General features: G+C 39.0%; 2 protein-coding genes across 2 annotated transcripts; one reads left to right on the top strand and one right to left on the bottom strand.

Annotated features, from left to right (window-relative positions):
* Positions 1 to 6499: 6499 nt before the first annotated feature.
* Positions 6500 to 8244, top strand: LOC122009027 (dirigent protein 1-like). The gene is made up of 3 exons (XM_042564985.1): positions 6500 to 6970; positions 7455 to 7616; positions 8212 to 8244. Exons 1-3 carry the CDS (start codon positions 6500 to 6502, stop codon positions 8242 to 8244), a joined length of 666 nt encoding a protein of 221 aa, XP_042420919.1.
* Positions 7297 to 10376, bottom strand: LOC122038979 (protein SLOW WALKER 1-like). The gene is made up of 2 exons (XM_042598971.1): positions 8682 to 10376; positions 7297 to 7647 (listed from the first exon to the last, which is right to left on the bottom strand). The coding sequence occupies exon 1, from the start codon at positions 10336 to 10338 to the stop codon at positions 8716 to 8718; it is 1623 nt and encodes a 540-aa protein (XP_042454905.1). The 5' UTR covers positions 10339 to 10376; the 3' UTR covers positions 7297 to 7647; positions 8682 to 8715.
* Positions 10377 to 13979: the final 3603 nt, after the last annotated feature.

Genomic DNA, 13979 nt, shown 5'->3' with positions numbered 1-13979 from the left:
CTATCATGGTGGTTGCTAGCAGGTTTCGTCAATGTTACTCTCAAAAGAGTTTTTGTATCTTGTCATGTTAAGTTTGTAGAGCATGCTTTTCCATTCGTCATCACCTCCTCCTTGTATTCCACAGTAATAGACATTGATTCTGAGATCTTTATTGCACCAGTCCTCTCGTGGGACCCTCCAGCACCGGTTCCGCAACTTGCCACTAGCCGTAGCCGCCTATAACCGACTTCTTCACCACTGTCATCACCACTGCCATCACCGCCTCTTGTTGTCAGGCCGTCCACACTACCTGGCGGCGATCGACCCTCTAGCCCACCGCCTCTCTATCCCCCTCTCGCTTCTCAAAACCAACATCCTATGCAAACTCGCTCCAAAAATGTCATCTACAAATCCAATCCAGAGTATCTTCTTCATACTAGCCTTCCACAACCTTGTGAACCCTCTTTTGTCACGCAGGCGCTCAAAGATCCAAATTGTCTATAGGTCATGCACAAAGAGTATGATGCTCTTCTCCGTAATCAGACTTGGACTCTTGTCTCGCCTTCACCAGACCAACATCTTGTGGGTAACAGGTGGGTGTTTTGCATTAAGCGTAATTCTGATGGCTTAATTGATCGGTATAAGGTTCGCCCTGTTGCCAAGGGTTTTCATCAGCGTCCTAGTGTTGACTTTCATAATACATTCAATCCTGTTATTAATCCAATAATAATGCGCATTGTACATAGTTTGGCTGTGAATCGGGGGTGGTGTCTTCGCCAAATTGATGTCAACAATGCGTTTCTTAATGGTCGCCTTGAAGAGGAGATTTATATGGTGTAACCTTCGGGTATGCGCAATGCTGAGTTTCCAAATCATGTGTGTTGTTTGCATAAGGCGCATTATGGCCTGAAGCAGGTTCCATGTGCTTGGTATTTGGAGCTTCGCGATTTCTTGGTCTCTCTTGGCTTTATCGCATCTCGGGCTGACACCTTGATGTGGCCCATTTTGCATGTCACTAGGCACTTCAAAATTAATAAAGATTGGAAACACATTAAACTCAAAAGAAGAGAGTTGTAGCCAGGAGTCCCAAGTCACATTAGCAAGAGTGTGTGAATTCTAGATTCAAATCTTTTTTTAGGTTTTCTTGTCAACTTTGAATTAATCTAGCCAATTCAACAAAATGAATCCGGAACTCTATCTCCCTATCCACAGAAATAGCTCTCATGATCACTATCATCTCAACATATCACCAACAATAAAGTTCAGATTTTAATGCATCATTGATTAAGTAAATCATTTGATAGATCATCGAATCATAATCACAATCAACAACATATAACAGAAGCTAACAATTAACAGCTCAAGTAACATTCAACATTTAAATCTTCTAGTGCCAATGCAGATTAATCAAATAACTATTAAGAATTTGCTTCTGAATTAAGCTAATAAATGTAATTCTTCAGGTTTTAGATTCTCATTAGATTAAACAATGCTAATCATCACACAACTAGCTCATGCTTCAAGTGGTTAAAATTCAAAAACAGAATATAAACAAGTTAAGAGGCTGAAACAATATATGAAATGCAAAAATTCAAATAAGAACAGAATTGTAAAGTTAAGAAATCAGATCATCAGATCTGAGCAAATGAATTTGAAATCAAAGGTAATGGAAACGTTTCACAACTCAAATCGATATCAAACTCCTCTCTGTCAAAGTTTTGACACAGAGATGCTCTTGGCGACCTCCTTTCAAGCAATCGTCGGAGAAAAACCAAGCTCCCAGCTTGTTCAGTCGACGCTGACAGCTCCTGGAGACTTCCCTTCAAGCTCGCAATTGACTAACACACACAATGCACAAAGAATCAGAGTCTTGTAACTGGAATTTTCTCACCCGATCGATTGATCAGATAGTTTCAGGAGTCGCTGGCGAAATGACGGACGAAATGGAATTGGAAACACTGGGAAAACTCCGCCGTCGTCTCCGTTGGAGGATGGAAACCGTAGATCGAGGGAACTCCCTTCTATTCATGGTGAAGTAGGGAATCATAAGAACAAAATCGCGATTCGAGAAACTCCACCTGATGCGCTCTAACCTTTTGGCGATGATCGCTGGTAGCTCAATGTTCGTCGACGATGAAGAGGATTGATTCTCAGATCTGGAAGTGAAGCAGAAGCAACGGGGATGAAGATGAACAGTGCCAAAATCGCGAGATGAATACGCTCGAGCTCAAAGATCACTATAGCTTCTCACGACTTTTAAATAAACTTCCAATTTGATAGGACGGTCCAGAATTCTTCCATCTTGATCAACGGTCCAAACATCTCATATTTGGATCAAAAGCTCTAGGTCTTCATCAATGGTTGTGATCTACTTCAACATAGCTTAGATGGAGTAGATCTTTGATGAATAGCTCATATCTCTCTTGATCTTGGATGGACGGTCCAAATTGCTCTAAACCTTGATCGTCTTGTTTGAACTACAATTCGAGCACAAATTTGATTCGAATTAATCTGAATCCAAGATCCTTTGATGCCTACAAAATAACAATAAAATATTAACATCAAATAACACCATAATAAGATATTTTGCAATTAAGTCCAAGAATTAATGCAATGCATGAAATATGGTGTAAATATGAGTTTCAACTATGAACAAGACATCAAATCACGCATGTATGACTCAAAATAGTGTAACAAAATCATGGTTATCAATTCCCCCACACTTAGTCTTGAACTTCCCATGCAAGTCAAGAAAACTGTTGGAGCAATTTGGGTATCATACGTTTTGATGTTTGAGCAAAGGTTTAAGTTAGATTTATTATTGTACTTGATATGCATTGTGAGTGTGCAGGATACAGGTACAACAAGGAAAGTCTAATGGTGATATTGACAAAGGAGGAAAGTCCAAGTATGAGTTTTGGCGATGTAAGTCCAAGTATGTGTTAGGACCGAAAATGTAGCTAGAGGGGGGGGTGAATAGCTCATCGCGTGCTAGGTGCTCGTCGTTGCTTGTTTCTTCAAAGATATGCAGCGGAAATACAAGAAACAACTACAACAACTCTAACAAATGGATTTTACTTGGTATCCACCTCACAAGAGGTGACTAGTCCAAGGATCCACGCACACACACACACCTCCACTAATAAACACTCCTTTTCGGTAACTACCGAAGGCGGAGAAGCCCTACAAGACTCTCAATACAGAAAGAAAGGAAAGGGAACAAAAGTATAAGCAAAACTTATAATGAATACAAGAAACCCTAACCCTAGCTTTCTTCTTCTTGCTTTTGATCCGCCTCTTGACTTGGAAGAGCCTCCAAGAACCTTCAAGAACTGGCGATCTGGAGCTTGGAGAGAGCTGTGGAGTTGCTGTCGAGGATCTGAAGTGAACAGTGCAAAGTCTACCGAAGAAGATGCACGCTAACGGCCTTTATCTGCGCCAACGGTCGGATCCCGATCAATTGGATTGCTCCCAATCGATCGGGGAGGCTTTGGATAGATCAACCGATCGATCCAGAGTACCTTTGTGTCCTCTGGAATAGCCTGGATCGATCGGCTGATCGATCCAGGACTTGTCGCGGGAAATCGCAGCTCCCAATCGATCCACTGATCGATTGGGGGATCTAGATCGATCGACCAATCGATCCAGCGCCGTTCTGTGCGATCGCGCACTTGTCCCAATCGATCCACTGATCGATTGGGAGGAGGCTTGTCGCAAAGACTCACCCAATCGATCAGCCGATCGATTAGGCATGAGCCAATCGATCGGCTGATCGATCCAGCTCATGATTTCTCCCTAAAAGCAAGTCTAAAGCCTCCTAAACCAACATCCAGTCAACCATGACTTGTTGGTACATAAAACCTAGCATCCAGTCACCCTTGACCAGCTAGGACTCTCTCACCAAGTGTCCGGTCAATCCCTTTGACCCACTCGGACTTTTCTCCTCGTGCCAAGTATCCTGTCAATCCCTTTGACCCACTTGGACTTCCACCATATGTCTGGTCAACCTTGACCCATCTGAATTTCTCTGTGCCAAGTATCCAGTCAATCCCCCTTTGACCTACTTGAACTTCCACCAGCTGTCTGGTTAACCTTGACCCATCTGGATTTCCCTTGTCTGGCTTCACTCACCAGGACTTTCACCTAGCTTCACTCACTAGGATTTCCATTTGCCTAGCTTCACTCACTAGGATTTCCCTTCTGCCTAGCTTCACTCACTAGGACTTCTCTTCTGCCTGGCTTCACTCACCAGGTCTTTCACCTAGCTTTACTCACTAGGATTTCTCGTCTGCTTGGCTTCACTCACCAGGTCTTTCACCTAGTTTCACTCACTAGGATTTCCATTTGCCTAGCTTCACTTACTAGGACTTTACTTCTGCCTGGCTTCACTCACCAGGACTTTCCAGTCAAGTATCTGGTCAACCTTGACCTACTTGGCTCTCCTTCACATCTCAATTGGTCAACCTTGACCAAACGGGAATTGTATCAACAATCTCCTCAAATGAACAACTACACCTGCATTGTCCATATCATCTAAACACAATATATTGTCAAACATCGAAACCCAAATCAAGACTCAAGCTTGGTCAACCAGGTCAACCTTGACCTAAGGGATATTGCACCAACAGTATGTAGTCTTGGCAATGTAAGTCTAAGTGTGACTTAGCAAAGGATGAAGTCCCGAAGCGTCGCTGTTGGTAGTGAAGACCCGACAATGATGATAAGGCTACTGGAAACTCCAAAAGGTAAAACATGAAGGATGGGGAGACATCAGAGGGAAGCGAGACTGATGGAGGAGGCTAGAAGGCTAGGTCTAGGTTGTGCAGACAAGGACAAGTGTATGAGAGACTGTACTCAGGGTAAAATTCTAGTGTGTACTGCAGTAGTACTGTAGCGTTACTGTAGCAGTCGACAGATATTTTTATTAGTCGATTGATAGCCGACCGCTGGCTTGTAACGATCGAATTTCAAATAGGACCAGTCGACTGGTGGCGGGAAACACAACTAAGTGTTTCCTCCTGACCTCTATTTAAGAGAGCTCGGGGGTGCTTGGCCATGGTTGAAGAAAATAGAGGTGGTTAACCCCTATTAGAGTCTCTAAAGTGCTCTTGTGTGTCTAGCGTGCTTGTGCGAGTTTGTGGCGAGGTTTCTCCACCCACGAGGAGCTACGTGAGTTAGCAGGAGGTTTTCTGGGGAGTCATCCACCGACGGATCGGAATCGTCCACCTTACGGACAGTCGTGGAATAGGAGTTTTATCTCTGAACCATGTTAAATCAACGTGTTAGGTTTGCTTTCTCTTATTAGTATTTATTTTTTTGTATTCCGCTGTGCATACTAACCATTGTATGAAGCAAACATTGAGTGAGTCGCTATTCACCTTCTCTAGCGAGCATCAAGGTCTCAACAAAAACTAAAGATCCTACTTTAATGACATCCCCTAAATAAAATCCTAAATATGATTAGAAAAATAAAGAAGGAAAACCATATAAGATTATCACATTCCAAAATCTCAAGCATTCATGGACTTCAAACTTTACTCTTGGTTAACTATATAATAATTTCCATCCTTCATGAATAAATTGAAAATAATTTAACACTAAAACTTCACAAGATAAATTTTTTGTGGCTCTCATCCTATTTCACTTGTAATCACAAAAATGAAGGACACTCAACTTACTTGTACTTCTTGCACTACCATATGCTTGCTTATCTTCTACTCTCCACCATGATCATTAATACAAATCACACTATGAAGGTTTATCATAAAGAATAACAAGAAAGAATCAATTGCAATTCAAACATTATTTAATATTAATATGAATAATAATTTTATTATTAATATTTTAAAATTTTTAATATTAATATTATTTAACCACACTATTATTAATATTTTAATAATAATAATAATAAATATTAAATCTACCTCATCCCTGAAAAAAATTTCTGAACTCGCTTTCATCTGTAAATAAATGGAGGATTTCTGTTTTCGTTTTAGATTTTCTCTGGAGAGTCTTGAATGTGGAAAAAATTATTATTCCTAATATAAGGAATGGATAAAATAATTGATGTAATATTTTTTTTAATGTAACATATAATTTTAAAGTAAGAGTTTAATTTAGGATAATCGATATGAATGGGTTACCTTGTATCAGTACCGTATCTGACCCGTTTCCGCGTGTCAGTGGTCTATTAGGCATTCATGATTAATAACCACCAACATTTGACAATATCCATCAAACCATGAAAGACCGATTCGAGTCAACTCTATATGTCCACAACGCGTCGTCCAGACCAATTACTCAGAGACGGCGTTGACCTGCTACCTTACAGTAACAAATTGGGATGTGGTCAACTCAGGATATGCTCCGTATATATCTCCCCACGGCCTCTCCTCTATATAAACAGCCTGCATTGCAACCTACTTCATCATCGACAACTAATTTCGTCCTCTTTCACAAGCTTAATTAATTTGCAATTCAATTAGTTGCTGCACATCTGCATCCATAACTAATTAACATAATGGCCTCCTCCTCTTTCGTCTTCTGCCTCCTCTTGGCGCTCTTTGCCGCTGCCACCACCACTGCCTCCCCCAATCCCAACGGCTACATGCACCTGCGCTTCTACAACCATGAGAGGATCCTCGGCTCAGGCCCCGACGCCACCGTCGTCTACGCAGTGGAGCGCACCAGCTCCACCTCCGGCGCCGGATTCGGCAACGTCATCGTCTACGACAACCTTCTCCGAGCCGGGGTCGAGCCCGACTCACCTATTATCGGTCGGAATCAGGGCATGGGAGTCGGGTCGAGCTTGGCAGAGAACTCCGGCCTCACCAACTTCCAGCTGGTTTTCACCGCTGGCAAGTACAACGGCAGCTCCCTCGCCCTGCAGGGGCTGTTCCCGGTGGCCCCGCTGGGGACGGTGTTCGAACGGGCGATCACCGGCGGCACCGGAAAGTTCCGGCTCGCTAGAGGCTACCTCTTGACCACCGAAGTTCATTCGACAAACACAACCCTCACCGGACAACTAGACGCTTTCATCACGTTTCGCTAATGAGTTATCGATGTATGATTAATTACTTTAGTACAATGTAATTAGACAATCAGCATTAATATAATAATTGTTTGATCTCTTTATATGTAATACGATAAATTCATTTTGCAATAACTCATCACTCTGTCTCTTGCCTCATGGATCTTTTTCATTGAACTAAAGTCAAGTGTTTAATTTGTTCTAGATCAAGCATATTAAATACTTAAGCCTCATTATTAACTAGTGAATATATTTATAAAACAAAATGAGTAATAGTACATGGAAAACCAGTAAAGGATCGCCCATGCGATTTAGAAAATTCCAATAAATAAAATGTGCACATCACCAAAAGTTTCCATGCCTTGTAAACCTAGTCGATTGAAAAATAACAGCAGAATAACATATATGTTCTTCTATTCATCCAAAAACCAAAAATAATAAACAGTCAACATCAAACACCGATTCCGTCATCAGGCCAGAGCAATTCATCTGGTTACAAAAGCAAGGCAATCAAAGACTGCAAAATTTGATAGCAGCAAAGACCAAGAAGCTGCTGCTAGATCTTCTGACTGCCATCAGTATATGCTCAGATTCTATGAGACTACAGGTGCTTTTGCTAAACCCACTCAATCTGCAAACTGCAAAGGATATCGAACAAACATAAGATGAAAAATAGAAAATAAAAATAACAACAACAAAGATGAGACAGTTATTTATTCAAGGTCTGCCATCAATTAAAGCAAAAAAAATTGTTAACCAACACACGCTCACAATCAGTATCGAAGAACCAAGGCAGGACTAAATAACAAAGTATAAGAACTGAGTAGGAAATGAATTAAACATCATAAGTTTGATTTATCTCCTCGTATCGTTTCTTCTCCAATTGGAGACGTTCAGGTATCTAAAATGAAGCCTCACAAATGAAATCTTCGTGAATAGTATCAACTGTCAATCTGTTTTCACATGAGAAGTGTCTAAAGATGCGCAAATGTGAAATTCAGATAAGACAACTATATATTACTAGCAATATAATAACCCTGAGCAGAATTCAGTAGAGGGATAATATCCACATATGCAATTCAAAAAGTTGGGACTAACGTGATTTGATGATGATAATAACATTGATCTCTAGTTGAAAAATCAGTTAACATCCTTCACTTGTTCATCTGTATCACTTTTGTGTTTAACTGTTTATTGTGCAGGTTCAAATGGAGAGTATAGGTTTAACAGGCTGAGCAATAGACTTAATAGAGGGTTAAAACTAAATCAATAAAGATGGCATTTCTAGGAAGAAGCAGACAAGGAACCAACTCACTGGTTAACTTGGAGGTTGTATACCAAATCATCAGAACATAAGTTGAATACTGATACGATACCATGAAACAAAAAAACTCTAATCAGATAAAGGTTTCCACAATATCCAATATACTGCAGTTGCACTGTCAGGCAAAAAGAATTTGTTCCCATATAAATTTCCAGAAAAGATACATCTGGTAGATAAAGATAAAGTAGCACAAATTCAGTTTGCTAATTTAGCCTTAGTTGACAGATTGAATAAACACAATAAAAACACTTTGGTAAGTCATCACGAGAATGTCAAATTAACTTAACAGAATTTTGATGTGTAATGCCAAGAACCAAGACAACACATGCATTGTCAATGGATACTTACCCACACAAGTAATCAAGCAAAGGTAGGGAGAAGCTCAACGTCCAGCTATTATGAGAAAAGGTGAAATCATTCCCTGTATCTCTTGCAAAGAACGCTGTATCATGATTTCTTCTGCAACTCTGCGCCTAAGACTTCCAACATGTTTGCTCAAATGCTTATTTGATTGAATATCCTCTGGACGCATCTCAATAACCTTATTTGCTAAGTTCATTAGAAACCTTGCATAACGTGGCATGGTAGCATACTTGTGCAGGAAACGCAGAAGCAAACCAAGCTCATCAACATCTAAATTTGCCACGCATTTTAGCAGTTTCTTCCTGATCACTAGCTCCTCCATCACAGCAACTGTACTAGTCGGATCCTTTTTACTCAAAACTGAAACAAGAGCCTCCCTGTGCCTAAACTTCTTCAAAAGCTTATCATGCTCGGCAAGCTTCACCTTTGGTGCTCTCTTGATCGGATAATCAGTCTCTCGTGGTTTCTCTGTTTGACCTCTGTGAAAGTATCTATAGTTGGTTGGCTTTAGAACTTGCTTCTTAGGCTCAGGAGCATACCCATCAAAAACACTAGCACTTCCAGTTCCCTTCTCTTCTTGCAGCAGCTTCTTTTTCATTCCCATGTAAATGACCCCATTCGATGTCCCAACAACACGAGAATTGCCAGATGGGGAGAAACCGATAGAAAGCAGCTGCGCAGGGTACCTCATGGAGTGTGTGATCTTAAAGGCTGCAAAGTCGAAGCTTTTCATGTACCCATCGATAGACACACTAAGGAGTCTGGGTTCTCCACCTCCAAGGGCCGTACTAGCGTTTCCAACCCTACCAAGAGACAGTGCAGAGACAGTCTTGTTGTGGCCTTCCATTGTGTGAATCAACCTGCCACCACCGATAACATCCCAAATCTTGACAACATTTCCACCCGCAGTGGCGAGAAGTCCACCGGAAGGCAAGAATAGTACACTCTCCACGGGATCCCCATGGCTGAAGCTGAGGATGGCGTTCGAACTTGATGGAACACGAACGTCCCAGATTTTGATGGAGTGATCATAAGAGCCAGTGGCCATGACCTCAGGGCTGGTCGGGGAGGGTGACCCAGCGCGGATGTAGTCACGGTGGGCGCCAGGGAAGGTGATTAGCTGGGTCTCGGAGGGAACGTCCCAGTAGACAAGGAGAGCATCATCTCCGCCGGAGAAGACGTGGAGCTTGTCCTCTAGGCGAGGGTAGCGGACGAAACGAACGGGGCGAGCGTGGGCGCTGAGGCGTCGAAGAGGCGGGCCAGCCTTGTCAAGGCGGAAGACCTGGACGATGCCGGACTCTCCACCGGCTGCCAGAAGGGATCCGTCGCAGCGGAAGGATGGGGAGTAGGCGACATCGGAGAATCCAGAGAGAGGCGAATGGGGCAGGGGGGCGAGGGAAGGAGAGGCACCGCCGTCGTAGAGGTGCACGGCGGCAGAGCAGGCCGCGGCAAGATGGAAGGGGGCCACTGGGGAGAACTCGAGGGCGGTGACGGGGAGGATGAGACCGGAAGCGAGCTCGGAGTGGCGGAAGCAGCGCCAAAAGCGGGACTCCTGGGTGTTGAGCCGGGGACGGCGCGGCGGCGGGGGCTTAACGTGGTGAGCTTTCTCGACCGGAAAGAAGGGCTTCGACTCGTCCGCCATGGTTGGTTCTCCTGCGGCTGAGTTTGTTTAGTGCCGGTCGATTTGTTAGGGTTTATAATGCTTTGGATTTTTAAAGGCATATGAAAAAAAATAGATATTTCAATTTATCCCCTAAATATTCTCTATTTATTTAAATTGAACCCGGTTCGTTAGTTTTTTTTTTTAATTTTACTTATCATTAACTTTTTTCCTAAAATTCTATATCTATATATACACACACGCACGAATATGATAGGTTGCGCGATGCTACAGTAGGTCACTGTACACGTCGCGCATCATATTACCCTTTTTTTTTTGTTTTCTTTATTATCTTTTAAAATTTTGAATTTAAAAAATAATTAAAATATTTTTTTAAGATTTTATTTCTAGAGTTCATATTTCTTAATTGGGTTATAATTTTCAAACTAATTTTTTTTTTTAATTTTACCTCTAGATTCAAACTTCTCAATTGGATTATAATGTTTAGCAAAAAAAAAAAAAAATAAAAAAAATAAATTTAAGTATTTATGGAGAATTGTAATATGTTTAGGGGATATATTAATATATTAGAGATTTATATAAGAAAATATTGATTTTTTAAAAATTCAAAATCTAAAAAAATAATAATTTTTTAGTTATTTATTTAATTTATTTATTTTAATTGTTTTTAAATTTTGAATTAAAAAATTAATTAAAATATTTTTTAAGATTTTATTTCTAGGTTCTTGCTTCCAAATTGGATTATAATTTTCAAGCTATTTTTTTAAAGATTTTACCTCTAGGTTCAAGCTTTCTAATTGGGTTATAGTGTTTAGTAAAAAGAAAAATTAAAATAAAATAAATTTAAGTATTTCCAGAATATTGTAATGTGTTTAGAGGATATATTTATGTATTAGAGATTTATATAAGGAAATATTAATTTTTTTAAATTCAAAATCTTAAAAAAAATTAAAAAAAGAAAGAAAATGAGTCTGATATGCTGCACGCGTACAGTCACACATTTTTCGGTGCGCATCACATTAGATATAAAATGCTAATGTGCTACGGATGACCGCGCGCACCCACCGATCTAGCGGGTTGGATTAAATCTAGATGTCTGGATTCTAATTATTTTATGTTTTTTAAATAATAGCATTACTCCTCAAAATAATATTATACCTCGTAAAATCTAAATTTTTTTTATCTCGAACACTATAACCCAAAAGGGAAACCTAATCCCTAGAGGGAAAATCTTATTGACTTAAATCCAGTATAACTCAACCCCTAAATCCTAAAATCTTAAACGCTAAATACATATAATATATCCCATGAGTATCTAAAAAGATTTTTACTCTAAGGTTTAAGCTTCCATATTGGGTTATAGTATTCAAAATTTAAAATTTTAGATGCTCACGAGGTATATTATATATATTTAACGTTTAAGATTTTAGGATTTAGGGATTGAATTATACTGGGTTTGAGTCAATAAGATTTTCCTTCTAAAGCTCAGGCTTCCCTTTTGGATTATAGTATTCAAGATAATTTTTGTTTTAGATTTCACAGAGTATAATGTTATTTTAAGGAGTAATATTTATAAGTCCCCTAACGGTCAGCTAGGGGGGGGGGGGGGGGGGGAATAACTCTGCACAAGTCAAACAGTTCTCAATGTTTCAAACTAAATTAAGAAAATACTTATTTAATAACAAAAAGTAAAAGCATAAACTAAAAAACAGAGACAAGAGAATTTACTAGGTTTACAATCAAAGGATTGTTAATGCTAGACAAATGAAGTTCACTCAAATCTCCTTTGGGCGGAGTAGTCTCTTTACAACGTTGACAACTTACAAAAGTAGTAGAACAGAAAGAAGTCGTTTACAAGTGTCGTTATTCAATTACTGAAATCAGGGTTGTATTTATAATGCTGATCCGGGCGCCTGAAAATGTTCCTAGCGCATGGGGGTTGATAAAATTTTATCCACGACGCAACGAATAGTGATAGCTCGACAAAAGATAAGTTTTTTGGTTCGGGCGCTTGGACCAGATTTGGGCGCTCAGACCGGGCTGACCAGGGCGTGCACCCGGGGCGCCCTAGGTGCCTCGGGTGATCCGGGTGCTTGGAGCAGAGTCAACTTCTAGTTGACTTTTTGTCCAGGTCTTTCACTCCGGTTCCGTTCGTTGGGGTGATTTCGACCATCCAGAATAGGGCTCACCCAAACATATTTTCCGACCTTCTCGAACAACCTTTTGCTCCAGCTTCTCGTTTCTTGAAAATGCCGCGGGCCTCCTTCTCATCCACCAGAGTACTATTTCGCAGCACCTCGTCCCTCGGACACACTGAGTTTGTCGACTCTCTCCCGTACAGTCCTTTCGCTAGATACGTTTTTCGCTTGACTTTCTGTACTGATAAGTTCCTGCACACTTAGACACAAGACATCAAAAAGACAACAGGACCTAACTCAAACTTGGTTGATCACATCAAAACTGTTACGGATACTTACAATCATCCCCTTTTGGATATGAACAATCCAAGTTAAGTTAGGGTAAAAATAAGACATTTGAAATAAATGAATATGAAATTTTAAAATATTAGATATGTAATATTTTGAAAAATAAAATATATCTCCCCCTTAAACTTAACTTTTAACTCTTCTCCCTTGATCACATTAAAAATAAGAGATTTGTTAAAATAAATTGAAATTAAAGTATAAGGAAAGCACAAAACAGTGAAAAAGACTTGGAAATTTTTTTGAAATTTATTCTCAAAATTCTAATTATTGTGATTAAAAAATAATTTTCAACAAAAATAATTTAAAAAATTATTTTATTTGTTGAAAAATTTTGAGAATTTTTATAAGTGTTAAGCAGACATATTCAAAGTATTAATAAATTTTTTAGAAAAAATAAAATCAATTTAGGTAGTGATAAATTATTTATTATAGAAAGATAAAGTTTTTTTAATTAAAAATGCTTAAAAATATATTTGACGTTAAAAAAAATCTTGAGAAGTTTTATGTGAATGTAGTAGAGTAAGTATTTTTTTAGGAAAAATAAATTTTCAAAATTTAAATGTTCGATAATTTTTAATATTAAAAATTAGGATTTGAATAAATAATTCATAGAAAATTAAATATTAGTTAAAATATTTCAAAAGTAGTTTGTTAGATACAAATTTATAATATAAATTTAATCCTTAGAATATCTAAAATTTGGACATACAGAATTTTTAAATTTTCTATTTGTTCCTTTAAATTAGCATTTTTAATTTTTAAGTTTTCAAGATCTTTTACCATGCAAGATTTTGCTAAGATTCTTTTTATTTCTAATGGTGCGTTTGGTTTACACGTTTTCTATTTTTATTTTCTAGAAATCGTGCGTTTTTTAGAAAACAGAAAATGACTTTTTGTCATTCTCTATTTTTCTAGAAAATGCTATCTATTTGTTTAGAAAACAGACAAAAAAAAAAAAAAAACCTAACATCATTTTTCAGAAATACGTGTTTTTCAGAAAATGAAAATGAAAAATGCAGAAACCAAACACACTAAATTTTACATTTTCCATTTTTCATTTTTAATTTACATATTGATTTAGCTCGTGATTTAATATTGAAATACAGTTGATCAGGAGGTAAGAGACATACCTCTCTTACCATGTCAAATCTAAAGCTTGATTCTCCCCTTGCTTCA

This window comes from Zingiber officinale, chromosome 1A (genome assembly GCF_018446385.1).
Source record: "Zingiber officinale cultivar Zhangliang chromosome 1A, Zo_v1.1, whole genome shotgun sequence".
Taxonomy (NCBI): domain Eukaryota; kingdom Viridiplantae; phylum Streptophyta; class Magnoliopsida; order Zingiberales; family Zingiberaceae; genus Zingiber; species Zingiber officinale.
This window is presented reverse-complemented; position numbering and strand designations above follow the sequence as displayed.